General features: G+C 46.7%; 1 protein-coding gene, 1 long non-coding RNA gene and 1 other non-coding gene across 3 annotated transcripts in view; 1 reads left to right on the plus strand and 2 right to left on the minus strand.

Moving 5' to 3' along the window:
* The window catches only part of map2k1 (mitogen-activated protein kinase kinase 1), a 47,391-nt gene extending 46,229 nt beyond the window's left edge, over positions 1–1,162 (minus strand). The window contains exon 1 of the mRNA XM_070858589.1: positions 858–1,162. Coding sequence (XP_070714690.1) covers positions 858–937 — 80 coding nt within the window. The 5' untranslated portion in view covers positions 938–1,162. The remainder of the gene's footprint in view (positions 1–857) is intronic.
* An 839-nt stretch (positions 1,163–2,001) lies between these two features.
* On the plus strand, positions 2,002–2,105 carry LOC139228406 (U6 spliceosomal RNA). The gene has a single exon (XR_011587554.1). It is a non-coding gene; the product is annotated as a U6 spliceosomal RNA (small nuclear RNA).
* A 6,011-nt stretch (positions 2,106–8,116) lies between these two features.
* Positions 8,117–25,736, minus strand: LOC139228156 (uncharacterized). Its single transcript, XR_011587509.1, has 3 exons — positions 25,653–25,736; positions 22,445–22,539; positions 8,117–8,331 (listed from the first exon to the last, which is right to left on the minus strand). It is a non-coding gene; the product is annotated as an uncharacterized lncRNA (long non-coding RNA).
* Between the last annotated feature and the right edge of the window lie 324 nt (positions 25,737–26,060).

Genomic DNA, 26,060 nt, shown 5'->3' on the forward strand with positions numbered 1-26,060 from the left:
AACACCACTGTATTATGGTGGTGTAGAACCTATAGAAATACATATAATATATATCCCTTGTATATTAATCTATACCAATATAGTAAAAAATACTATATCGACATGCACTTCCTGTCAACTTTACTCAAATTCCTATAGCCATATTTACAATGGAAACTATGTAAACTGGTCACGCTGTAATTACACCTCCCCTGAAGGTGGTGCAGCGCCACTACTGGCAGGAGGTGGTAATTACAACGTGATGTTTACATAGCCAGTTTCCATTGTAAATTCGAATATTGGAATTTATAATTAGAAATGTAAAAACAAGGGCAGACGTTAGGACTTTAAAATGGAGACTGAATTACATCTGTGCACCCTGGTCCAATTATACTCATTGCTCTAAACCTTTACCTGCAGATTACATTTGGTCCTCACCACCCACACCCGAGAATATCAATTAAATAGATTGTTTTTAAGTCTATGTGGATCAGGCCGAGCTATAGGCGCGTACCAGGTACAGCAAGGACAAGGTTTGCATAACGTGTTTATCATCGGGGAGTGGCGAAGATTTATTGCACTGGAGGTCGGTTTCGAAATGTGTGGCAGGGAAAAGAAACAAGCCCTTTTTAAAAATAAAGTACTGCGCCGGATCTAGAATACGCCGGGGCTGCTCCAGGCCCACATCAACCCCTCAAGGATTTTATTGCAGTGTGACCCATGTTAAACCTTGCTCGGAAATTGCCCAGTGTCATTGCCTGGAGATTCACAGCCCGCCCTCCCAACTGCTTTCTCATTCACCGTTCCACACAATGCCAGAGACAAGCGGTTATTATTGGTACAGAATAAGTGTGCGAGATCGGAATGAATTATCTTACTCTGCGGAAGTGGTCCCGTTCAGAGCCGATCCATCGGGGCTCGGGTGCAGCTTGATGGGTCCCGGCTTCTTCTTGGGCATGGCTGGCCGGAGAGAGAGAGATAGAGAGCGAGATCGAGATCCACACGTGTGTGTCTTTCAGCGCTCCAAATGCAGCTTCTCCTCAGGCACCGTTGTTTTTATAGTTTGCTAAATTCAGTTCTGCCTGTTCTTTGCGAGACGTGGGGCGGGTGATGGCGAAGAGGATCTCTCCTCGTCTGCAGGCGATCTGAAACAGCTCTCCGGAATCTTCCCCCAGCTCCGTGAATCCTCCCCCCAGCTCCAGCCCCCGCCCCCGGGACCCGTTGCTCCCGCCCGCTACACTGTAACCACACTGTATCACAGTAACACTATCACTGTAACAACACTGTAGCAATCCACCGCCACCAGACACTTTGTATCAAACTCTCCCCACCGATACCTCCCGACTGCACCGAGCGGCTTTGCCCGAATAATCTGACCACATCTTCCCCCCCCCCCTCCTCCTGTAAAATCGCCAATCCCAACCCGGGTTTTGCGGAAATGCGTCACCGATATCGTTGCCAAATAATAAAAAAAGGCGAGCTATTTAAATGTGCTGGGAAGGCTGTCTGTCCCTCAGAGTGCAATGGTGACTGTCTCGCACACCAGCCCATTCCTTAACTCGGTGCGCTTACCACAGCAGCAATGGAAGGGGAATAGGTCCAAAATCATGAAATAAACCATTACAAATGCTGTAAAATGGGAACTACTATTATCAGCAAACGCACAGCATCATCTGCGAAAAGGCAGATACATGTGGTTAAAATTAATCATTCTATAAATTTTCTATGTGATCTCTACAAAATTGCTTTATATATTATTAAAAAATGTTACGTCTGAATGCGCTGTCAACTTTTCCCATTATAGTTTGTGTCCACATTTATAATGGGAATGTTGTAATTACAACCTCCACCCAGTGGAGGCAATGCAGTACCTAATGGCGTTGCAGTGTGACGGTTCACATATAAATGCGGACATGGGAATTTATCATGGAAATATAAACATTAGATGAGAACAAGAAAAAATTGCATTTCCAAAGCATCTTTCAGGATGTCCCAAAGCGATTTACAGCCAATGAAGTACTTGTGCTCACTTCAGCACACATGCTAAAATTGGAACCATACAGAGAAGATTAGCATGGCCCTTGAGCAAGGATGACACGCAAATTTGAGAAGCGTTCTATATTTTATGAGTTATTACATTTTGATAGGAAGAATAGGGAGGTCACTTATTACTTGGAGGGTGCGAGTCTAAGAACTAAGGGATCTCAGATACAAATACACAAATCACTAAAAGTTGCGACACAGGTTAGCAAGGCCATAAAAAAGCAAACCAAGCACTAGGGTTTATTTCTAGAGGGATGAATTGAAAAGTAGGGAAGTTATGCTTATCTGTATCGAACCTCGGTTAGCCCACACTTGGAGTACTGAGTACGGTTCTGGTCGCCATATTATAAAAAGGATAGAGAGGCACTGGAGAGGGTGCAGAGAAGATTTACAAGGATGATATCAGAAATGCGAGGGTATGCATATCAGGAAAGGATGAACAGGCTGGGTCTCTTTTCTCTTGACAAAAGGCGGCTTTGGGGTGAGCTAATAGAGGTCTTTAAAATGATGAAAGGTTTTGATTGAGTGGATACAGAGAGAGTGTTTCCACTTGTGGGGAAGAGCATAACTAGTGGCCATCAATATAAGATAGTCACCAAGAAATCCAATAGGGAATTCAGAAGAAACTTCTTTACCCAGAGAGTGGTGAGAATGTGGAACTCGCTACCACAGGGAGTGTTTGAAGCGAATAGTATCAATGCATTTGAGGGGAGGCTAGACAAGCATATGAGGGAGAAGGGAATAGAGGTTATGCTGATAGATTTAGATGAGGAAAGACGGGAGGAGGCTTGAGTGGAGCATAAACGCCGGCATGGACTGGTTGGGCCGAATGGCCTGTTTCTGTGCTGTATATCCGATGTAATGCTGTGTAAGGATTGGGGCCGCTGTTGTAATGTAAGAAACAGGCTTTAAGTTGGGGCTGATGGCAACGCTGCAGACCTTGAATTGTATTCCCACCCTCAAATTACACTTTACCTCAAAACTTCACTTCATAGAAACATAGAAACATAGAAAATAGGTGCAGGAGCAGGCCATTCAGCCCTTCTAGCCTGCACCGCCATTCAATGAGTTCATGGCTGAACATGAAACTTCAGTACCCCCTTCCTGCTTTCTCGCCATAACCCTTGATTCCCCGAGTAGTAAGGACTTCATCTAACTCCCTTTTGAATATATTTAGTGAATTGGCCTCAACTACTTTCTGTGGTAGAGAATTCCACAGGTTCACCACTCTCTGGGTGCAAGACCATGGGGATCAACTAATAACATAAAACATCAAACATATGTGCATACTTTATATCTACCAATCTTAAATCTTGTTGCTAGTTTTATTGGTCACATGGTCAAGTGTTTTATTATAAATTCCTATGCCCACATTTCCCATTTAATTTTCCTCTGACCATGTCATGGTGTAATTGCACACTCTGGCCACTAGGTGTCTCTGTAGATCACATTTTTGAAATGCTTCTCACACCCCAGTCACCATCTTAATTTTCTGCACAGGTACTTTTTAAATTTTTGTTTTATTCAATGTATATCTTTATATTATTTTGTATTATTTTATTAGTAATATTATTTTACTTCCACTTATATACTTGCCTCCAATCTCTTGCCTCTACTCTCCTGGCATGAGCTATTGGTTATTGGGCTTGCTGCCCTGTCAGACATAGAAACATAGAAACATAGAAAATAGGTGCAGGAATAGGCCATTCGGCCCTTCTAGCCTGCACCGCCATTCAATGAGTTCATGGCTGAACATTCAACTTCAGTACCCCATTCCTGCTTTCTCGCCATACCCCTTGATCCCCCTAGTAGTAAGGACCTCATCTAACTCCTTTTTGAATATATTTAGTGAATTGGCCTCAACAACTTTCTGTGGTAGAGAATTCCACAGGTTCACCACTCTCTGGGCGAAGAAGTTCCTCCGCATCTCGGTCCTAAATGGCTTACCCCTTATCCTTAGACTGTGACCTCTGGTTCTGGACTTCCCCAACATTGGGAACATTCTTCCTGCATCTAACCTGTCTAACCCCGTCAGAATTTTAAATGTTTCTATGAGGTCCCCTCTCATTCTTCTGAACTCCAGTGAATACAAGCCCAGTTGATCCAGTCTTTCTTGATAGGTCAGTCCCGCCATCCCGGGAATCAGTCTGGTGAACCTTCGCTGCACTCCCTCAATAGCAAGAATGTCCTTCCTCAGGTTAGGAGACCAAAACTGTACACAATACTCCAGGTGTGGCCTCACCAATGCCCTGTACAACTGTAGCAACACCTCCCTGCCCCTGTACTCAAATCCCCTAGCTATGAAGGCCAACATGCCATTTGCTTTCTTAACCGCCTGCTGCACCTGCATGCCAACCTTCAATGACTGATGTACCATGACACCCAGGTCTCTTTGCACCTCCCCTTTTCCTAATCTGTCACCATTCAGATAATAGTCAGTCTCTCTGTTTTTACCACCAAAGTGGATAACCTCACATTTATCCACATTATACTTCATCTGCCATGCATTTGCCCACTCACCTAACCTATCCAAGTCGCTCTGCAGCCTCACAGCATCCTCCTCGCAGCTCACACTTCCACCCAACTTAGTGTCATCCGCAAATTTGGAGATACTACATTTAATCCCCTCATCTAAATCATTAATGTACAGTGTAAACAGCTGGGGCCCCAGCACAGAACCTTGCGGTACCCCACTAGTCACTGCCTGCCATTCTGAAAAGTACCCATTTACTCCTACTCTTTGCTTCCTGTCTGACAACCAGTTCTCAATCCATGTCAGTACACTACCCCCAATCCCATGTGCTCTAACTTTGCACATCAATCTCTTGTGTGGGACCTTGTCGAACGCCTTCTGAAAGTCCAAATATACCACATCAACTGGTTCTCCCTTGTCCACTCTACTGGAAACATCCTCAAAAAATTCCAGAAGATTTGTCAAGCATGATTTCCCTTTCACAGATCCATGCTGACTTGGACCTATCATGTCACCTCTTTCCAAATGCACTACTATGACATCCTTAATAATTGATTCCATCATTTTACCCACTACCGATGTCAGGCTGACCAGTCTATAATTCCCTGTTTTCTCTCTCCCTCCTTTTTTAAAAAGTGGGGTTACATTGGCTACCCTCCACTCTATAGGAACTGATCCAGAGTCAATGGAATGTTGGAAAATGACTGTCAACGCATCCACTATTTCCAAGGCCTCCTTAAGTACTCTGGGATGCAGTCCATCAGGCCCTGGGGATTTATCGGCCTTCAATCCCATCAATTTCCCCAACACAATTTCCCGGCTAATAAGGATTTTCCTCAGTTCCTCCTCCTTACTAGACCCCCCGACCCCTTTTATAACCGGAAGGTTGTTCGTGTCCTCCTTCGTGAATACCGAACTAAAGTACTTGTTCAATTGGTCCGCCATTTCTTTGTTCCCCGTTATGACTTCCCCTGATTCTGACTGCAGGGGACCTACGTTTGTCTTTACTAACCTTTTTCTCTTTACATATCTATAGAAACTTTTGCAATCCGTCTTAATGTTCCCTGCAAGCTTCTTCTCATACTCCATTTTCCCTGCCCTAATCAAACCCTTTGTCCTCCTCTGCTGAGTTCTAAATTTCTCCCAGTCCCCAGGTTCGCTGCTATTTCTGGCCAATTTGTATGCCACTTCCTTGGCTTTAATACTATCCCTGATTTCCCTTGATAGCCACGGTTGAGCCACCTTCCCTTTTTTATTTTTATGCCAGACAGGAATGTACAATTGTTGTAGTTCATCCATGCGGTCTCTAAATGTCTGCCATTGCCCATCCACAGTCAACCCCTTAAGTATCATTCGCCAATCCATCCCAGCTAATTCACGCCTCATACCTTCAAAGTTAGCCTTCTTTAAGTTCTGGACCATGGTCTCTGAATTAACTGTTTCATTCTCCATCCAAGAAAGACTTGGATTTATATAGCGCCTTTCACGACCACCGGACATCTCAAAGCGCTTTACAGCCAATGAAGTACTTTTGAAGTATAGGCACTGTTGTAATGTTGGAAACGCAGCAGCCAATTAGCTCCCACAAATAGCAATGTGATAATAACCAGATAATCTGTTTTTTTGTTATGTTGATTGAGGAATAAATAGTGATCAGGACTCTGGGGAGAACTCCCCTGCTCTTCTTCAAAATAGTGCCACAGGATCTTTTACGCCCACTTGTGAGTTGGGGCCTTGGCTTAACATCTCATCCGAAAGATGGAACCTCCGACAGTGCAGCGTTCCCTCAGCACTGCAGTGGGAGTGTCAGCCTAGATTTAAGTGCTCCAGTCCCTGGAATGGGACTTGAACCCACAACCTTCTGACTCAGAGGCGAGAGTGCTGCCCACTGAGCCACGGCTGACACTGGCCCCACCTCCATTTCTGTAGTGTTCTGTATCCCCAACGCTCAGCCATTCCTGTCCCCTTTTGGCTCACAACTTCCATGGAGCTCCATCGTTCTCTGCCGCCCCCCACCCACTACCCCCGACACACAGCCCCCACCCCTGACACACAGCCCCTCCAAACCCCATCCCATTCTCTGTAGAACCTTAATGCGCCTTGGCATAAAACCTCCCGATATCAACAAGATGGGATAGCATTAATTCTCGCTGGCAAGGCCAGCATTTATTGTCTGTCCCTAGTTTCCCAGAGACGGTGGAGGTGGGCCTTCTTACTGAACTGCTGCATTTTGGGGTTTGGTAAAACTGAGTGGCTTGCTGATCACCACATCCGTGTGGGACTGGAGTCACCCATTAGCCAGAATGGCAAGTTTCCTTCCCCAAGTGCCTTGGGGCTAGCCTCCCCTTAAATGCATCGATACTATTCGCTTCAACCACTCCCAGTGGCAGCGAGTTCCACATTCTCACCACTCTCTGGGTAAAGAAGTTTCTTCTGAATTCCCCATTGGATTTCTTGGTGACTTTCTTATATTGATGGCCTCTAGTTATGCTCTTCCCCACAAGTGGAAACATTCTCTCTGTATCCACTCGATCAAAACCTTTCATCATTTTAAAGACCTCTATTAGCTCACCCCTCAGACTTTTTTCAAGAGAAAAGAGACCCAGCCTGTTCATCCTTTCCTGATATGTATACCCTTGCATTTCTGGTATCATCCTTGTAAGTCTTCTCTGCACCCTCTCCAGTGCCTACATATCCTTTTTATAATATGGTGACCAGAACTGTACGTAGTGTGGTCTAACCAAGGTTGGATACAGGTTTAGCATAATTTCCCTACTTTTCAATTCTATCCCTCTAGAAATAAACCCTAGTGCTTGGTTTGCTTTTTTATGGCCTTGCTAACCTGTGTCGCAACGTTTAGTGATTAGTGTATTTGTACTCCGAGATCCCTTTGTTCCTCTACCCCACCCAGACTCACACCCTCCAAGTAATAAGTGACCTCCCCATTCTTCCTACCAAAATGTAATACCTCACATTTATGCGTTTTAAATTTAATTTGCCAATTATATGCCCATTCTGCAAGTTTATTAATGTCCTGCTGTAATTTGTTGCAGTTCTCCTCAGTACAGGTTGAACCTCCCTTATCCAGAACTCTCGGGACCTGGCCTGTTCTGGATAAGGGATTTTTCCAGATGAGGGGTGGTCACGTTAAATTGGATGGTACAGGTACTGAGCAAGGGGATATCGGGGCTGGCTGGCTTGGGACTGGGAATGCAGCAGAGAGATCATTGGGGGGGTGGGGGGGGCGCGTCGGTGGGGTCAGGCCAGCGATTGCGGGAGTCGGCAACGAGGAAGGACTTCAATTTGTTCATGTCGGAGTTCTGCACATGTGCCACATGGTGTCTGGGAATGGCTCCGGATGAGGGGTGGTTCCAGATAGGGGAGTTCTGGATGAGGGAGGTTCAACATGTATTGACTATCCCCCCACAATGTGGTGTCATCTGCAGAACAGAAAGTCTACGTGAAAATGACTGGCTTTGTTTTTTACTTATATATTTTTTACACTGCTTACTTTTGAAGTTAAATGGCTATGTAGTAAATCCAAGATTTCATATATCAGAAGGTTTCTGTGGAGTTTGCACTGAGTGAGTCTCAGTCCAGATTCCCCTCTCTCACCTTTCACTCTCGTCACACTGCCTCACTCATCTTTCATTCGGTTGCTCCTTGGTTTACCCTTCAGCATTTCAGAATCTTCTCTCCTCTTCACTTCACTAGATTAAACGGTTAAACTTCCTGCTCCGTTGGGTGCTTGGTCCTGGAGTAGCTTCAACATTAATCTGACAAGAAAGGTCATGGTTTTCCATTCGATTACTCGGAAATCTTCACTGCACTGATCACTACAAAGAGAAAAAAATAATAATTATGAAGCTCCCTCAGGACTTCTGTGAAGCTGTCAGGATATTAAATGCTTCTTCCGATAGCAGGTATGATGAGTAATAATGGCTAGTTTCCACGTTCTATTACTCAAGTTCATCATCATAGATAATCTAACCAAGCTCGCTTGTTTGATTTACTTATCGCATCAAGAGTTATGAGCTGGTTGAAAAATGTGATAGATTCACAGTAATGGCAAAATGCACTTATGACAAGATAGGCAGGTACTTTCGAAACACCCAATTCACTATATGTCAGGAGCAGATTTACACAGAGGACTGGAAGGCTGTGACTGAAGCAGAGACACTATCAACATTTAAAATAGAGTAGACAGGTGGTTGAAGAAAAGAGGAATAAGGGGTTAGGGGACAGAGCTGCCACATGGAATTTGGTACTGCTGCCCGTGTCCTAACTCACACCAAGTCACATTCACCCATTACCCCTGTGCTCGCTGACCTACATTGGCTCCCAGTCCAGCTATTTTAAAATTCTCATCCTTGTTTTCAAATTCTTTCATGGCCTCACCCCATCCCTATCTCTGTAACCTCCTCCAGCCCTACAACCCTCCGAGATCTCTGCACTCCTCCAATTCTGACCTCCTGCGCAACCCATTATTTCCTTCACTTCACCATCGGCGGCCGTGCCTTCAGCTGACGAGGCCTGAAGCTCTGGAAATCCCTCCCTAGACCTTTTCACTTCTCTCCCCTCATCGTTTTTGGTCCTCCTGAGCATCCCTGATTGTAATCGCTCCACCATTGGAGGCCATGTCTTCTGTTGCCTGGGCCCCAAGCTCTGGAACTCCCTCCCTAAACCTCTCCGCCTCTCTTTCCTCCTTCAAGATGCTCTTGAAAACATACCACTTTGGCCCTTTTGGTCACCTGCGCTAATTTCTACTTATGCGGCTCAGTGTCAAATTTTTAGTGCATAATACTCCTGTGAAGCGCCTTGGGACGTTTCACTACGTTAAAGCGCTATATAAATACAAGTTGCTGTTGTTTAAGATGCTCCTTAAAACCTACCCCTTTTACTAAGCTTTTGGTCACCTGTCCTCATATCTCCTTATGTGGCTCAGTGTCAAAATAAATATGACTGGTAAGTCAGCTGGGCTCAGGTGAGATGTCATCATCATCATAGGCAGTCCCTCGGAGTCGAGGAAGACTTGCTTCCACTCTAAACATGAGTGCTTAGGTGGCCGAACAGTCCAAAACGAGAACCGCAGTCCCTGTCACAGGTGGGACAAATAGTCGTTGAGGGAAGGGGTGGGTGGGACTGGTTTGCCGCACGCTCATTCCGCTGCCTGCGCTTGATTTCTGCATGCTCTCGGCGACGAGACTTGAGGAGCTCAGCGCCCTCCCAGATGCACTTCCTCCACTTAGGGCGGACTTTGGCTAGGGACTCCCAGGTGTCAGTGGGGATGTTGCACTTTATCAGGGAGGCTTTGAGGGTGTCCTTGTAACGTTTCCGCTGCCCACCTTTGGCTCGTTTGCCGAGAAGGAGTTCAGAGTAGAGCGCTTGCTTTGGAAGTCTCGTGTCTGGCATGCGGACTATGTGGCCTACCCAGCAGAGCTGATCAAGTGTGGTCAGTGCTTCAGTGCTGGGGATGTTGGTCTGGTCGAGGACACTAATGGTGGTATCTTCCTAGGGGATTTGTAGGATCTTGCGGAAGCATCGCTGGTGGTATTTCTCCAGTGACTTGAGGTGTCTACTATACATGTCTCTGAGCCATACAGGAGGACGGGTATTACAACAGCCCTGTAGACCATGAGCTTGGTGGCATACTTGAGGGCCTCTTTTCCTCAGGCGGCCGAAGGCTGCACTGGCGCACTGGAGGTGGTGTTGAATCTCATCAACAAGAGTAGATGTTGATGACAAGAGGCTCCCGAGGTATGGGAAATGGTCCACGTTGTCTAGGGCCACGACGTGGATCTTGATGCCTGGGGGACTGTGCTGTGCGGCGGGGACAGGTTGGTGGAGGACCTTTGTCTTAGGGATGTGTAGCGTGAGGCCCATGCTTTCGTACGCCTCAGTTAATACGTTGACTATGACTTGGAGTTCAGCCCCTGTATGTGCACAGACGCAGGCGTCGTCCACGTACTGTTGCTTGATGACAGAGGTTGGGGTGGTCTTGGACCTGGCCTGGAGACGACGAAGGTTGAACAGATTCCCACTGGTTCTGTAGTTTAGTTCCAGCGGGGAGCTTGTTGACTGTGAGGTGGAGCATGGCAGCAAGGAAGATTGAGAAGAGGGCTGGGGCGATGTTGCAGCCCTGCTTGACCCCGGTCCGGACGTGGATTGGGTCTGTAATGGATCCGTTGGTCAGGATTGCAGCCTGTATGTCATCATGGAGCAGGCAGAGGATGGTGACGATCTTTTGGGGGCATCTGAAACGGATGAGGATGCTCCATAGACCCTCGTGGATCACAGTGTCAAAGGCCTTTGTAAGGTCGAAGAAGGCCATGTATAAGGGCTGGTGCTGTTCCCTGCATTTTTCCTGCAGCTGTCGCGCTGCAAAAATCATGTCCGTTGTGCCCCGTAGGGGACGAAATCCGCACTGCGACTCCGGGAGGAGCTCTTCAGCTACTGAGAGAAGGCGGTCGAGGAGGACGCTAGCATTCTGCGTTTCGGGGTCATCAAGGCGCGCCAGTTTACCTGTGAGGTGCTGTGAAGTGAGATGTAACCAAATCGAGGGCACAGGAATTACAGACCAAACTATAATATATTAAAACATTTACATCTGCACTTCTTGTCAAATGTTTTCATCATAAATTCCTATGTACACATTTATAATGGAAACTGTGACGGCAACTTATCGCACTGCAATGGCACCCTCCCACCAGAGGAGGGAATGCAGCACCACTACTGGTGGGAGGATGTAATTACATTGTGACATGTTGACATAGATACTCTCATCATAAATATGGACATAAGAATTTATAATGGAAATATAAAAATAAGGACTGAATGTATTGAAAGAAAACAGACATGCATTTATTTACATAGCGCCTTTTAAGATTTCAGGTCATGCTAAAGCCAATTAAGTATTTTTAAGGTGTAGTCACTGTTGTAATGTAGAAAACTATAAAATGTGAATTCCTATGTCCACATTTATGTAAACTTGTCACGTTGTAATTACATCCTCCCGCCAGTGGAGGCACTGCAGCACCAATACTGGTGGGAGGATGTAATTATAGCAAGACAAGTTGACATAGATACTTTCATCATAAATACTGACATGAGAATTTATAATGGAAATATAAAAATGAGAACTGTCTGTCTGTCTGACTTGGGCCAATTATTCCTCTTCCCTCTAACCCCACGTCACCTGAAGTCTACACTTCGTCTCGACTCCCTCTGCATCGCCATTGGGAGATTGACTCGTAGACCTAAAACATTCCCCTTTCATTTGTTTTAATCCTAAAGCTCGTACTACTGTATAACAAAGACGACGACTTCATAACTAGGAGTGATTGATGAGATTGAAACAGAATGCTGGATTCATTTTTCTGAAATGAAGCAATTACTGAGGAAAGGACGCCCTGAAGGATCTTCACGCTATAACCTCATCCTCGTGTTTAGATGACCCTATCCAACTTCTCAATAATCTCTTTCAGATCTCAACCACGCACAGAGATGGAGGTGGACAATCTCTGCCCCCACAAGGCAAGGCGGGGGAAGTAATCAAGGCGTCTCCGCCACTCACACTCTCATCTGAGGAGCCAACGCAAACACAGCACTGGGAAGGTAAACAAGACACCACTTGTAATCTCCTTTAAAGTACAGAATGGGGCTGAGGGATGGGGGGAGGGATGAGATTCGGCTGGGGGAGGGATGGGGCAACGGGTGGGGGAGTAGGGGAACGAATGGGGTGGGGGAATGGATGGGGGAATGGGTGGGGGAGTAGGGGGAACGGGTGGGGTGAGGGAGGAATGGGGGTGGGGGTGGAAGAAGAGGAGTGGGAGGGGGAAGAAGAGGGGTGGGGGGGAAGAAGAGGGGTGGGGGGGGAAGAAGAGGGGTGGGGGGGAAGAAGAGGGGTGGGGGGGAGAAGAGGGGTGGGGGGGGAAGAAGAGGGGTGGGGGGGGAAGAAGAGGGGTGGGGGGGGAAGAAGAGGGGTGGGGGGGAAGAAGAGGGGTGGGGGGAAGAAGAGGGGTGGGGGGGGAAGAAGAGGGGTGGGGGGGGAAGAAGAGGGGTGGGGGGGAAGAAGAGGGGTGGGGGGGAAGAAGAGGGGTGGGGGGGAAGAAGAGGGGTGGGGGGGAAGAAGAGGGGTGGGGGGGAAGAAGAGGGGTGGGGGGGAAGAAGAGGGGTGGGGGGGAAGAAGAGGGGTGGGGGGGAAGAAGAGGGGTGGGGGGGAAGAAGAGGGGTGGGGGGGAAGAAGAGGGGTGGGGGGGAAGAAGAGGGGTGGGGGGGAAGAAGAGGGGTGGGGGGGAGAAGAGGGGTGGGGGGGAAGAAGAGGGGTGGGGGGGAAGAAGAGGGGTGGGGGGGGAAGAAGAGGGGTGGGGGGGAAGAAGAGGGGTGGGGGGGAAGAAGAGGGGTGGGGGGGAAGAAGAGGGTTGGGGGGGGAAGAAGAGGGGTGGGGGGGAAGAAGAGGGGTGGGGGGGAAGAAGAGGGTGGGGGGGGGAGAAGAGGGGTGGGGGGGGAAGAAGAGAAGGTGGGGGGGGAAGAAGAAGAGAGGTGGGGGGGAAGAAGAGGGGTGGGGGGGGAGAAGAGGGGTGGGGGGAAGAAGAGGGGTGGGGGGAAGAAGAGGGGTGGGGGGGAAGAAGAGGGGTGGGGGGGAAGAAGAGGGGTGGGGGGAAGAAGAGGGGTGGGGGGGAAGAAGAGGGGTGGGGGGGAAGAAGAGGGGTGGGGGGAAGAAGAGGGGTGGGGGGGAGGAAGAGGGGTGGGGGGAGGAAGAGGGGTGGGGGGGAAGGAAGAGGGGTGGGGGGAAGAAGAGGGGTGGGGGGAAGAAGAGGGGTGGGGGGGAAGAAGAGGGGTGGGGGGGAAGAAGAGGGGTGGGGGGGAAGAAGAGGGGTGGGGGGAAGAAGAGTGGTGGGGGGGAAGAAGAGGGGTGGGGGGGAAGAAGAGGGGTGGGGGGGAAGAAGAGGGGTGGGGGGGAAGAAGAGGGGTGGGGGGGAAGAAGAGGGGTGGGGGGGAAGGGGGGGGGGAGAAGAGGGGTGGGGGGGAAGAAGAGGGGTGGGGGAAGAAGAGGGGTGGGGGGGAAGAAGAGGGGTGGGGGGAAGAAGAGGGGTGGGGGAAGAAGAGGGGTGGGGGGAAGAAGAGGGGTGGGGAGAAGAAGAGGGGTGGGGAGAAGAAGAAGAGGGGTGGGGAGGGAAGAAAGGGGTGTGGCGGAAGAAAAGGGGTGGGGCGGAAGAAGGGGTGGGGGGGAAGAAAAGGGGTGGGGGGGAAGGAAAAGGGGTGGGGGGGAAGAAAAGGGGTGGGGGGGAAGAAAAGGGGTGGGGGGGAAGAAAAGGGGGAGGGGGGGAAGAAGAGGGGTGGGAGGGGAAGAAGAGGAGAAGAGGGGTGGGGGAAGAAGGGTGGGGACGAAGAAGAGGGGTGGGAGGGGAAGAAGAGGAGTGGGGGGGGGAAGAAGTGGGGTGGGATGGAAGAAGAGGGGTGGGGGGGAGAAGAGGGTGGGGGGGAAGAAGAGGGGTGGGGGGGAAGAAGAGGGGTGGGGGGGAAGAAGAGGGGTGGGGGGGAAGAGAGGGGTGGGGGGGGAAGAAGAGGGGTGGGGGGGGAAAAGAAGAGGGGTGGGGGGAAGAAGAGGGGTGGGGGGGAAGAAGAGGGGTGGGGGGGAAGAAGAGGGGTGGGGGGGAAGAAGAGGGGTGGGGGGGAAGAAGAGGGGTGGGGGGGGAAGAAGAGGGGTGGGGGGTGGGAGAAGAGCGGTGGGGGGTGGGAGAAGAGCGGTGGGGGGAAGGGGTGGGAGGTGGGGGGGAGAAGAGGGGTGGGGGAAGAGGGGTGGGGGGGAAGAAGAGGGGTGGGGGAGGGGAAGAAGAGGGGTGGGGTGTGGGGGCGAAGAGGGGTGGGGGTGGGGGGGGAAGAGGGGTGGGGGGGGAAAGGGGTGGGGGAAGAGGGGTGGGGGGGAGGAAGAGGGGTGGGAGGGGAAGAAGAGGAGAAGAGGGGTGGAGGGGGAAAGAAGAGGGGTGGTGGGGGGAGAAGAGGAGAAGAGGGGTGGTGGGGGGAAGAAGAGGGGTGGGGGGGAAGAAGAGGGGTGGGGGGGAAAGAGGGGTGGGGGGGGAAGAGGGATGGGGGAAACGGATGGGGGACGGGGCTGTGGGAACGGGTGGGGGGGGGCTGGGGCTGTGGGAACGGGTGGGGGGGCTGGGGCTGTGGGAACGGGTGGGGGGGGAGGGGATGGATACGGAGGTGGAATAAATAAAACCAAGGCAGTAGACAATGTGATGGGGTTAGAGTCGGATACTTGTATTTGAATATAACCAAATTCAGCGACCAGCTTCTCACATTTCAACACTTTGTACTGCATATTAATATTTCTGGGAATATTAATATTCATAGTGTGTCATCACAATAATAGCAGAGAGAACTTTTAAATATTGATGAGTGGAATAAGCCACAGCCGTACTGACAGTGAGGCAAATGCTTAGACAAACGTTTGATGGAGAGATACGAGATAAGCTGTATACACCGGCAGGGAGCCCGGAAATTCGGTAGAATGTTTATATGTTAGACCCCAAGGGCTGAGGCCACAGAATACTGCTGCTTTGCCTTTTTTAATGTAAATTCTGAAGGCTAAAATGCTTAAATTTGCAATAATTGCGAGTCATTTGTGTACTGGGATTGTTGTTTTAAATTACTTTCTACTATTGCCTGTTGCTGATAATTCAAAGTCATCGTTGTGCTATAAAAGTAAATTATCCCATATTTTGAATTAAGCAACTTTGAATTAATAGTATAGTGGACAACATTTAATTACTAGAATTTTCACGATTAGAACACACGCAATTTTTTAAAAGCTATTTTTGTTAAAATTTTGTTGAAAATAACAAATTAGGTGCTACCTGATTTCTTAGCAGGTAAGATCACTTTGTTACCCCTAGACTTGATTATTCCAATACATTCTTTGCTGGCCTCCCATATTCTACCCTACGTATCCAAAACTCTGCTGCTTGTGGCCTAACTCGCACCAAGTCCCGCTCACACATACATTGGCTCCCGGTCCGGCAACACCTCGATTTTAAAATTCTCATCCATGTTTTCAAATCCCTCCATGGCCTCGCCCCTCCCTATCTCTGTAATCTCCTCCTGCCTCACAACCCCTCGAGATCTCTGCACCCCTCTAATTCTGTCCACTTGCCCATCCCTGATTATAATCGCTCCACCATTGGTGGCCATGCCTTTAGCTGCCTGGGCCCCAAGCTCTGGAATTCCCTCCCTAAACCTCTCCGCCTCTCACCACTCTCTCCTCTAAGATGCTGCTTAAAACCTACCTGCTCTGCTCTAATATCTCCTTATGTGGCTCGGTGTCAAATTTTGTTTTATAACACTCCTGTGAAGTGCCTTGGGATGCTTTACTATGTTAAAGGTGCAATATAAATGTAAGTTGTTGCTGTTGTGGCAGGAAGATCCCAGATTGTGATCAGGTCTGTGTTGAGCAATCAAAGTCAGCAGGTTGGCTGTCGTGTGCTCCAACTGTCTGAGTCAACCTTCAACAATAACTTGCATTTGTATGAGGATTTAAATTTTTAATTAGCTGTGAGGAAAGATTGGATAACCTGGGTTTGCTTTCTTTGGAACAAAGGAGGCTGAGGAGAGACCTTATTGAGGTGTATAAAATTATAAGGTGCCTAGATAGAGTGGATAGGAAGGACCTATTTCTCTTAGCCGACGGGTCAACAACCAGGGGGCATAGATTTAAAGTAATTGGTGGGAGGTTTGGAGGGGATTTGAGGGGAAAATACTTCACCCAGAGGGTGGTGGGGGTCTGGAACTCGCTGCCTGAAAGGGTGGTGGAGGCAGAAACCCTCACCACATTTAAAAAGTACTTGGATGTGCACTTGAAGTGCCGTAACCTACAGGGCTACGGACCAAGAGCTGGAAAGTGGGATTAGGCTGGATAGCTCTTTGTCGGCCAGCGGACACGATGGGCCGAATGGTCTCCTGCTGTGCTGTAAATTTCTATGATTCTATGATATAGCGCATTTAATGCAGTAGACTTAAGGCCTAGACGGCTGAAGGCATGGCCGCAAACGGTGGGGTGAAGGAAGTCAGGAATGCAGAAAAGACCAAAATTGCAGGAGTGCAGAGATCTTGGGATGGCCGGACCGGGAGCCAATGTAAGGCAACGAGCACAGGGGGTGATGGGTGAGCGGGACTCGGTGCGAGTTAGGACACGGGGCAGCGAGCACATGGGGTGATGGGTGAGCGGGACTCGGTGCGAGTTAGGACACGTGGGGCAGAAGTTTTAGATGATATTTACAGAGGGTGGAAGATGGGAGGCCGGCCAGGAGAGCATTGCCTTTAGTGGAGAAGGGGATACCATTTAAAAAATAAAAATAAACAGTTGCATTGGTTTCAATTCCATTGAATTGAAGCAGTGACTCAATACAAAAAGAATACATTATTATTTCACAAAATCACAGTGACTGTCACTGGTAATAAGCAATGCTTAAAAAATCTGTAGCAGCAGTGAACTCAGGTAACTATGGCAACCAAAACACTAACACTTAATAATACTTGTACTTTGACACTACTCAGACCAATTGTACAGGTATACTTTGTCTGCATCATTAACATTCTCAGAATAGAGTCTACTTAGAAACATTTTAATTATATGCTCAGAGCTTTATGTAACTACAGGCCCATTTACTAACCATTCAGATAGTCAACACACTGACGATCCATTAGCCACATGCCATTTCCCAGCCAAGGGGTGACCAAACAACCTTCACCCATGGCTCTGATAATGGAGATATACAGCGGTGTTGCCCAGGGGGCGGTGGTAGGACCACCGCCCTTTTTAGTATATGTTAATGACCTGGAGTTGGGTATAAATGGTACAATTTCAGAGTTTGCAGATGACACGAAACAAAACCCGGAAATGCAGTAAACAGCGAGGAGAATAGTAACAGACATCAGGAGGACAGAGACAGACGGCTGAAATGGGCAGACACATGGCAGATGAAACTTAACACTGACAAGTGTGAAATTATACATCTTGGAAGGAAGAATGCGGGGAGCAATATGAACTAAATGGTACATGGGTGCAGGAATAGAAACAGGGTATATGTACACAAATCTTTGTTGGTGACAGGACAAGTTGAGAAGGTTGTTAAAAAAGCACACAGAATCCTTGGCCTTATAAACAGAGGCATAGAGTAAAAAAGCAAGGACCTTATGCTAAACCTTGATAGAACATTGGAGTATTGTGTTCAATTCTGGGCATCACACTCCAGGAAGGATGTCAAGGTCATAGAGAGGGTGCAGGGGAGATTTAACACAGCAACATAGAAAATAGGTGCAGGAGTAGGCCATTCGGCCCTTCGAGCCTGCACCACCATTCAATAAGATCATGGCTGATCATTCATCTCAGTACCCCTTTCCTGCTTTCTCTCCATACCACTTGATCTCTTTAGCCATAAGGGCCATATCTAACTCCCTCTTGAATATATCCAATGAACTGGCATCAACAACTCTCTGCAGTAGGGAATTACACAGGCTAACAACTCTCTGAGTGAAGAAGCCCTAAATGGCTTACCCTTTATCGTTAGACTATGTCCCCTGGTTCTGGACTTCCAACATCGGGAACATTCTTCCTGCATCTAACCTGTCCAGTCCCGTCAGAATTTGATATGTTTCAATGAGGTCCCCTCTCATCCTTCTAAATTCCAGTCAATACAGGCCCAGTCGATCCAGTCTCTCCTCATATGTCAGTCCTGCCATCCCGGGAATCAGCCTGGTGAACCTTCGTTGCACTCCCTCAATAGCAAGAACGTCCTTCCTCAGATTAGGAGACCAAAACCGAACACAATATTCCAGGTGAGGCCTCACTAAGACCCTGTACAACTGCAGTAAGACCTCCCTGCTTCTATACTCAAATCCCCTAGCTATGAAGGCCAACATACCATTTGCCTTCTTTACCGCCTGCTGAACCTGCATGCCAACTTTCAATGACTGATGTACCATGACACCCAGGTCTCGCTGCACTTCCCCTTTTCCTAATCTGCCGCCATTCAGATAATATTCTGCTTTCGTGTTTTTGCCCCCAAAATGGATAACCTCACATTTATCCACATTATACTGCATCTGCCACGCGTTTGCCCACTCACCTAACCTGTCCAAGTCACCCTGCAGCCTCTTAGCATCCTCCTCACAGCTCACACCACCACCCAGTTTAGTTTCATCTGAAAACTTGGAGATATTACACTCAATTCCCTCATCCAAATCATTAATGTATATTGTAAATAGCTGGGTCCCAGCACTGAGCCCTGCGGCACCCCACTAGTCACTGCCTGCCATTCTGAAAAGGACCTGTTTATCCTGACTCTCTGCTTCCTGTTTGCCAACCAGTTCTCTATCCACGTCAATACATTACCCCCAATACCATGTGCTTTAATTTTGCACACCAGAATAGGACCAGGGAGGAGGGACTTCAATTATGTGGAGAGACTGGAGAAGCTGGGGTTGTTCTCCTTGGAGCAGAGAAGGTTAAATAGAGATTTGATAGAGGTGTTCAAAATCATCAATAGTTTTGATGAGTAAATAAGGAGACACTGTTTCCTCTGGCAAGAGGGGCGGTAACCAGGGGACACAGATTTAAGGTAATTGGGAAAAGAACATGGGGGGAGGGGGGTGGCGATGAGGAGAATTTTCTTTACGCAGCGAGTTGTTGTGATCTAGAACGCGCTTCCTGAAAGGGCGGTGGGAGCAGATTCAAGAGTAACTTTCACAAGGGAACTGGATAAATACTTGAAGTAAAAAAAGTTAATCTGCCCCAATATCTCCTTACGTTTCTCGGTGACAAATTTTGTTTGATAATTGCTCCTGTGAAGCGCATTGGGACATTTTAATATAAACAGAGAGACAGACTATTATCTGAATGGTGACAGATTAGGAAAAGGGGAGGTGCAAAGAGACCTGGGTGTCATGGTACATCAGTCATTGAAGGTTGGCATGCAGGTGCAGCAGGCGGTTAAGAAAGCAAATGGCATGTTGGCCTTCATAGCAAGGGGATTTGAGTACAGGGGCAGGGAGGTGTTGCTACAGTTGTACAGGGCATTGGTGAGGCCACACCTGGAGTATTGTGTACAGTTTTGGTCTCCTAACCTGAGGAAGGACATTCTTGCTATTGAGGGAGTGCAGCGAAGGTTCACCAGACTGATTCCCGGGATGGCGGGACTGACCTATCAAGAAAGACTGGATCAACTGGGCTTGTATTCACTGGAGTTCAGAAGAATGAGAGGGGACCTCATAGAAACATATAAAATTCTGACAGGGTTAGACAGGTTAGATGCAGGAAGAATGTTCCCAATGTTGGGGAAGTCCAGAACCAGGGGTCACAGTCTAAGGATAAGGGGTAAGCCATTTAGGACCGAGATGCGGAGGAACTTCTTCACCCAGAGAGTGGTGAACCTGTGGAATTCTCTACCACAGAAAGTTGTTGAGGCCAATTCACTAAATATATTCAAAAAGGAGTTAGATGAGGTCCTTACTGCTAGGGGGATCAAGGGGTATGGCGAGAAAGCAGGAATGGGGTACTGAAGTTGAATGTTCAGCCATGAACTCATTGAATGGCGGTGCAGGCTAGAAGGGCCGAATGGCCTACTCCTGCACCTATTTTCTATGTTTCTATGTTTCCTGCACCTATTTTCTATGTTTCTATGACACGGCGCTGCACTCCAAGGTGTCGTGTCCACTTGCAGCGAGACCCCAAGCACACAAGCAAGTACGGAGTACACAGTTCCTCCTGACTCGGAAGTAGAGCCTGAGGCTTCTGCTTCCGCTCCGTTACCTCCACCACGGCAGGAAGTCTTGCCGTCCCACTCTGCACGACGTCTTAGTGTCGGTCTGCGGAGATCAAAACGGGCGGGTGGGGTGCGAACATAGGGTGGGACAGGATCTGGAGGGAAACGTGGCTGCAGGTAGGGAGGGGGGAGTGCTTCTCAATAGTTCACTTGTTTCTGAAATGTTCACTTGTTATTATCACTTTATTATTCTCTTGTTATTGTTACTAAATTGGGCACTTGTATTCAATAAATATATTCACTAAATTCACTAAATATATTCAAAAAGGAGTCAATTCACTAAATATATTCAAAAAGGAGTTAGATGAATTAGATGAAGTCCTTACTACTAGGGGGATCAAGGGGTATGGCGAGAAAGCAGGAATGGGGTACTGAAGTTGCATGTTCAGCCATGAACTCATTGAATGGCGGTGCAGGCTAGAAGGGCCGAATGGCCTACTCCTGCACCTATTTTCTATGTTTCTATGTTTCTAAAAGCGCTATATAAATACAAGATGTTATTTTTTTTTTAGGAGCCCCTTACAAACCAAAGAAAACATTAATGTAAGTGTGAGCATCAACACTTAGAGAATGCCGGAATTTGACCCCTTTGGAAGATCTTGCCTTCTGGAGGTTGCTAATCAACACTTAGAGCATAGTGCAGGTCTAACCCCATCCGAGACACATTCTCTCCAAATGAGATAGTGGCCACAGACGGATGTAACCTGATCCATTAAGGGATGAGTCATACGTTGAGTATGTGAAGACTGTCAGAGGCCGGAACACCGGCAATCATCGACAGGTTAGTCTGAAGGCCAAACAGGTCCATGCTGTAATGTTAATTTACAATCCATGCACAGAAACAGCTGTCATATGATAGCAGACAGAGCCATTGCTGCCTTGAGGGAGGAATTCAGATCAGATAGTTACAGGGGCCTTGGGCAGGCCTGTGCCAGCCTGAGTGTCATAACGAGCCGCCAGAGTTCGTGAAAAATCAGCACCCACTGTCCCCAATACAGAAAATAACCACACTGTCACAAATTGGAAAGTTCTCTTGGTCTACTGTTAAAGTAGAACAAATCTATCTACCATGTCGAGTTAAGGATGAATGATGTTAAGAGCTTTGTTCAGGGTTGTCAGGTTAATGGTCTAAATTTCAACGGGATTTATTTGCTTCATCATAATTAATATAATCATTTAGTGTTCTTTGAGAAGGAAATAGATTGCCCTTAGATGAGTTAAATCTTGTAACCTGCACCAGTTAACGGTTTTGTGTCTGCAGGTTTATTCATTTTAAATGGATTAAGGTCAGATGTAATAGATGAGTCTCGTCTCTTCAAACATTGTTCTCTGATTTCCTGGGACCAATGAAACCAGGTTCTCAAATATATATCTGAAAGCTCATCAAAGCTGTTTGTTGAGGACAATTTTCAAATAAGTTGCTTTTACATCAAAAGGAATGAAAGGTGCAAACAGGATATACAGCACAGAAACAGGCCATTTGGCCCAACCAGTCCATGCCGGTGTTTGTGCTCCACTCGAGCCTCCTCCCGTCTTTCCTCATCTAATTCTATCAGCATAACCCTCTATTCCCTTCTCCCCCATATGCTTGTCTAGCCTCCCCTTAAATGCATCGATACTATTCGCCTCAACCACTCCCTGTGGCAGCGAGAATCAGCAAGCTTTCAGTAGTCGGTAGTTCTGAGATACATTCAGGTACATTGAACGCCATAAGCAAATGGCTTCATATTACAACAAATATAGGGGTGGAATTCTTTGTGAGCAATAGCACAAAATGGACGATATCGAATTGGCCACCCGTTTACACCACGCCCGATTTGCTTTTCTAATCAGGCTGCTGATTTGCTATCTCTCATTTGCTCTACCGCTCGAGATGCATTTCACCCCATAATGTCAAAATCCAACTATGGCAAATTACTATTTCTGCTGTCTGGCTTCTCTCTAGCTCTGTAAATCATACAATCTATCTTTATCTTAGTAAAACTCTCACGATTGCGCACACCGACTCACTTCCTGTGTCACAATTTTCGCCACATATTGTGACACAACACATGGTCACCAGCTGAAGTCGCACCTCTTTATATTTTAATGGCTCACATTTTCACACCTCCCTCACTATACTTACCCTTCAGTCCTCCTACACCAGGTGGTGCTGTTACCTCTTTCGAATTTGCATCTTCCAGTTACCTTCACCACTTAACCAGAACCTGCTGCAACTGCCTGTAAAAAGTGAAGGTTTTTTTTATACATTGCACCAAAGTTTACCCTCAAAGGCATCAATTCAATTATATTTCATGATTGGTGCTTTAAGTTAATCTATGTTTTTCCCGCCTGTTGACTATTTAATATATTTAATTAATCTGCAGCCTTTTTCATGACAACATGATTTTTAAGATTAATTAATTTTGCTCCTTTCAATTTGAGGATCTGTTTTAATGGTTGCTGCTTTAATTTAACACATTTTCCTGCTGCCCTACGATATATTTAATTAATTAACTGTGGCAATTGTAGCCCTGCTCCCAATAACATTTTACACTTTTCCTACTTTCTGTATCTTAAGAAATAAATTACTAATTGCAGCTGCACTCAGATCCTATTGTTACACCCCTGGTTGTAATATCATTGGGCATTCAGAGTCCTATTACAACACCCCCAGGTTACGATATCAGTGGGCATTCAGAGTCTTATTACAACACCCTCAGATTACGATATCATTGGGCATTCGAGACCTATTACAACACCCCCAGGTTACGATATCAGTGGGCATTCAGAGTCCTATTACAACACCCCCATGTTACGATATCATTGGGTATTCAGAGTTCTATTACAACACCCCCATGTTACGATATCAGTAGGCAGTATAGGCACACTCCTGACAACAAGACACTCAGACCGCTTACAGGAGTGACCAGCACTGCTGAACCCACGAGAATATCTAAGGCAGATGCAAGATTAGTAACATTCCTTTTCTCCATCTTTGTTTCCCCTCCTGATTCCAAGAGATTCTTGCCCACGTCATGTTATTTAATTCATTCATAGTGAAATCCAGAGTTAATATGAACTTGCTTTTCCTATTGGATCCCTTTCATCTTTTTAGATGTCCCTCACACTACATTTAACCTTGCAGTACATAAACTTTTCCTACATTCCTCTTTCTTGCACTCCATTTAATTCGGTTCTATATTCTCACTATTTGTTATTTTTCTTTTTCCCCATCCCTATTTCCACCATTTATTTTGGAGCTATATGTTTAATTTAATAAATGAATGTCAAAAACCCTACTAAAATTAACTCCCACTTTTTCTAGGTGTTTTTTTAATTTAATAATTAATTCTGCATCTATACTTCATTAATAATTTCAGTGAAACCTTTTTTTAAACGTCTCCGTTCATTACACTGATTTTTTGTAGATTCTACTTTCTCTCAACCTTCCTTTCCCTATTTCCAAACTGTACAACACTTTATTTTATTGTCATTTATTGCCAAGAAACATATTCTAATTAATTGAGACAAAAAACAGTACATCTGGAAACACACAGCAAGTCAGTCACTTGTGGAGAAAACAGTCAACAGTTTTAGGCTGAATTTCCAGCTTTTTCCCTTTTTGTTTAAGATTTCCAGCATTTTATCTGTACCAGTTAAATGAGACATGGCTTTAATATAGATGGATATACCACATGCTGTCATATTTCCTGTGACACTTAGTAACAGCACAAATCTAAGAAAGGGGTTGCATTTATATAGCACCTTTCATGTCCTCACAATGCCTCAAAGCACTTCATAGCCAATGAGTTACTTTTGAAGTACGCTGTATTGTAACTGTTGTAATTTACTGTTGTAAATTTGCACACAGCAATGTTTCAGTGGGAATAAAAACAGAAAATGCTGGAAATATCAGCAGGTCAGGCAGCATCTGTGGAGAGAGAAGCAGTTAACGTTTCAGGTCGATGACCCTTCCTTCGTCAGTAGCTTGTTTTTGCATTAATGTTTCAGTGGTAATATTTGAGTGATACGAGTTGGCCAGGACACCTTCTTCAAATAGTGCTACAAAATATTTTACATCCATCTGAACATGGACCTAACATCTCATCTGAAAGTTAGCACATCCATCAATGCAACACTCCCTCAGCACTGCACTAAAATATCAACCTTGATGCCATTCTCAAGTCCTGAAATAGGGCTTGAACCCAGAACCCTTCCAACACAAAGTGTATTCTTTTCTCTAGAAAAGAGAAGGCTGAGGGTGACCTGATAATAAAAGGGTTCAATGGATTAGACGTAGAGCAAATGTTTCCACTTGAGGAGGCCAAAAGTAGAGGTCATAAATATAAGATAGTCACAAATAAATCAAATAGGGAATTCAGGAGAAACTTATTTACCCAGAGAGTGGTGAGAATGTGGGACTCGCTGCCACAAGGAGGGGTTCAGGCAAATACCATAGATGCATTTAAGGGGAACCTAGTTAAGCACATGAGGACCAGTTGGGCCGAATGGTCTGTTTCTACGCTAACATTTTAAAATGCTGGCAATTGTCAATTAAAAGTCAAGTATGTAGGGCACAACCAATAAAGACTGTAAATGAACAAGTTTTAAATGAAACTTAATAAATCAAATTACAATTTTGTTCCCGGTTGTGATAATGCACTCCAGTCCCTTCGGTGCTCACTGGTCGCGGAAGATTGTGAGTGTGCCAGCAGACAACGCGTGCTCTATCTCCAGGGATACCCAGGCGCGAATGTAGCCGCCCATGGAAGAGAGGCAGGCAGTTGGGCTGAACGACCCCTGCTTCTGTGCTGATGCAACTCAGAAGCAAAAGTGGTTCCTTTAAGCCTAATTGACACTCTATTTGCCTATTGTGCACAGAGCTCCTGGAATACCTGCTCTGTGGGTAGCACACTCGCCTGAGTCAGAAGATTGTGGGTTCAAGTCCCAGTCCAGGAACTGGAGCACATAAAACTAGGCTGACACTCCAGTGCAATGCTGAGGGAGTGCTGCGCTATCAGAGGTGCCATCTTTTGGATGAGACGTTAAACCGAGCTGGGTCAGGCCTAGGCTCTCAGGTGGATGTAAAAAATCCCACGGCACTATTTCGAAGAGCGGGGTTGTTCTCCCCGATGTCCTGGGGCCAATATTTATCCCTCAATCAACATAACAAAAACAGATAATCTGGTCATTATCACATTGCTGTTTGTGGGAGCTTGCTGTGCGCAAATTGGTTGCTGCGTTTCCCACATTACAACAGTGATTACACTCCAAAAGTACTTTATTGGCTGTAAAACACTATGGAAATGCAAATCTTTCTTTTCTTTTTGTTGCACTTGTTAATAAATTACCTGTTGAGGAGGTGCTGGGCTTTACACAACCAATAAATGTAATGTAGTAAGAACAAGGTAAATACTCAGAAACACCAACTCCCACACAGAGAGCAGCACCTTCAAATTTCCCACGCACTGAGCTAGGAAAAGTCCATGTCTGATTGGTTCGTAGCGCGAATAACTCGTTTTAATTGGCCATTCCGTAGCCTGTAATCCTGATTTTTTGATTACGGCGGGCGAGTCAGTCCTAGGCTCTGATTGGTTGACTACGCCAAGTCAGATAGGTCCCAGGCGTTGATTGGTTAAATAAAGCAGCGGGGTCAGGTCTAGGCTCTGATTGATTGAGTATATCAGCCGGGTCAGTCCTCGACTCTGATTGGTTAACTGCGACAGTGGGGTGAGTCCTCGGCTCCGATTGGCTGAGTA

Source organism: Pristiophorus japonicus, chromosome 17, assembly GCF_044704955.1.
Source record: "Pristiophorus japonicus isolate sPriJap1 chromosome 17, sPriJap1.hap1, whole genome shotgun sequence".
In the NCBI taxonomy this organism is placed as follows: Eukaryota; Metazoa; Chordata; class Chondrichthyes; family Pristiophoridae; genus Pristiophorus; species Pristiophorus japonicus.